This window comes from Rhagoletis zephyria, unplaced genomic scaffold (assembly GCF_001687245.7).
Source record: "Rhagoletis zephyria isolate East Lansing unplaced genomic scaffold, Rhagoletis_zephyria_1.1 Rzeph_scaffold_32688, whole genome shotgun sequence".
Lineage (NCBI taxonomy): Eukaryota > Metazoa > Arthropoda > Insecta > Diptera > Tephritidae > Rhagoletis > Rhagoletis zephyria.
This window is the reverse complement of record NW_016189743.1, coordinates 721-2,503: the sequence shown is the minus strand read 5'-3', so window position 1 is coordinate 2,503 and position 1,783 is coordinate 721. Positions and strand designations below refer to the sequence as shown.

At 39.3% G+C, this 1,783-nt stretch overlaps 1 protein-coding gene across 2 annotated transcripts; it reads left to right on the top strand.

Annotated features, from left to right (window-relative positions):
* The first annotated feature begins 256 nt into the window (after positions 1 to 256).
* On the top strand, positions 257 to 1,320 carry LOC108353991 (3-oxoacyl-[acyl-carrier-protein] reductase FabG-like). Of its 2 annotated transcripts, none has more exons than XM_017605184.1 (2): positions 257 to 287; positions 345 to 1,320. In XM_017605184.1, exon 2 carries the CDS (start codon positions 439 to 441, stop codon positions 1,204 to 1,206), a length of 768 nt encoding a protein of 255 aa, XP_017460673.1. In that variant the 5' UTR covers positions 257 to 287; positions 345 to 438; the 3' UTR covers positions 1,207 to 1,320. The 2 variants fall into 2 exon arrangements, with proteins under 2 accessions (XP_017460673.1, XP_017460671.1); XM_017605182.1 differs by having other exon boundaries at positions 272 to 287; positions 326 to 1,320.
* Positions 1,321 to 1,783: the final 463 nt, after the last annotated feature.

The window sequence follows — 1,783 nt, the reverse complement described above, 5'->3', positions numbered from 1 at the left end:
GAGATTTGGAGCCCAACTGCATTTGTTCCTTCAATTTAAATATCGATATTGCGGGTAAAGTACCGATATATAGACCTGGGAATATCGATTCAAAAAGTCGTTTATCGCAACAAGAAATATCGATATTCAGAATAATCGATACGATATCGAACATTCCTAGCTGATCATGTCCGGTTAGGTTGAAAAAAAATTATTACAAATCCTGTATGAAATAGAAAACAAATAAAAACTTATAGTTTAAAAAACTAAAACCTCCCTATTATAATTGCCATTCGTACTGTCATCAGGTATGTAACTTGAGAATAGAAATCGCTGCATCTTTTAGGCGCATCAATATTACATAGTTACATCCCGAGCTAATAAAAGGAAGGTAAAAAACACTTATGCAACAACCAGCTAAGGCGCTGTTATCAGAATCAACCTCGTCATCATTCAAACATGAATTTTGCAGGTAAGGTGGTCCTAGTCACAGGTGCGAGCTCTGGTATTGGAGCTGCTACAGCAGTGAAATTCGCCAAGTTAGGAGCTTCGCTAGCTCTCAATGGACGCAATGAGAAAAATCTCAAAGCCGTTGCACAGCAATGTGCTAATGTTGGTAAAGAACCACACTTGGTGGTGGGAGATGTGTCCAAGGAATATGACATTAAATTTATTTGGCAGAAAACAGTGGAAAAATACACAAAACTAGACGTACTGGTTAACAATGCAGGTATAATTGAAACGGGTAGCATTGAAAACACGAGTCTGGAACAATACGATCGTGTGATGAATACCAACCTACGAGCCATATATCACCTAACAATGTTGGCCGTACCGGAACTTATAAAGTCCAAGGGCAATATTGTAAATGTGTCCAGTGTAAATGGCATACGTTCATTCCCTGGCGTACTCGCTTACAATATTTCCAAAATGGGTGTAGATCAGTTTACGCGATGTGTTGCCTTAGAACTGGCTGCAAAAGGTGTTCGTGCAAATTGTGTAAATCCAGGCGTCACCGTGACGAATCTGCACAAACGTGGCGGCATGGATGAGGAAACGTATTCAAAGTTCTTGGAACATTCAAAAACAACACACGCACTCGGACGTCCTGGCACAGCGGATGAGGTGGCAAATGCTATAACTTTCTTGGCCAGTGACTTGGCCACTTTTACGACTGGCGTTAGTTTGGCAGTGGATGGTGGTCGTCATACTATGTGCCCACGCTAATATGGAAAATAATACATAAACCATTGCATTTCCTTAATCTTGCATTTATTGTTGCTTAAAAAGATTTAAAAATAACTAGTTTTTTCTAACGTTTTTTTATTTTAATTGAGAATATACATACATAACAAATTTTTAATTTGTATACTCTACGCTACTACCTCATCCTGGGGGTTTTACTGAGAAAAGTTGCGTTCCAGATGTGTCACGATTTGCAGGTTTTTACAGGAAGTCTTTCCAGGTGACCACATCCCATAAGGTTTATTAATGGGGAAAACAGCTGTTCCTGCAAATCGTGAATTTCGTGAATATCGTGAAGCATCTGGAAGGCAACTAAAGTTTATAAATTTGAGGAATCTGCGCTCGAATTGTCACATACGATATCGTATTACTCGTCAACGTAAAACATTTTTCGGATTATGACATACGTGGACATACTCTATCCCATTCAGCTTATACGACTGACTGGTTTTCGAACCGGGAACGGATTTTACGAATCGAGCCCTGATGCTTTATTTTTCTTACTAGATTTGGGTTAGACGAGGAGGATACAGACACATGGAAAGACCAACTTTAAACC

Bases quoted from the DNA above. Each gene is read 5' to 3' on its own strand.
- LOC108353991 (XM_017605184.1), top strand. From the start codon at position 439: ATGAATTTTGCAGGTAAGGTGGTCCTAGTCACAGGTGCGAGCTCTGGT.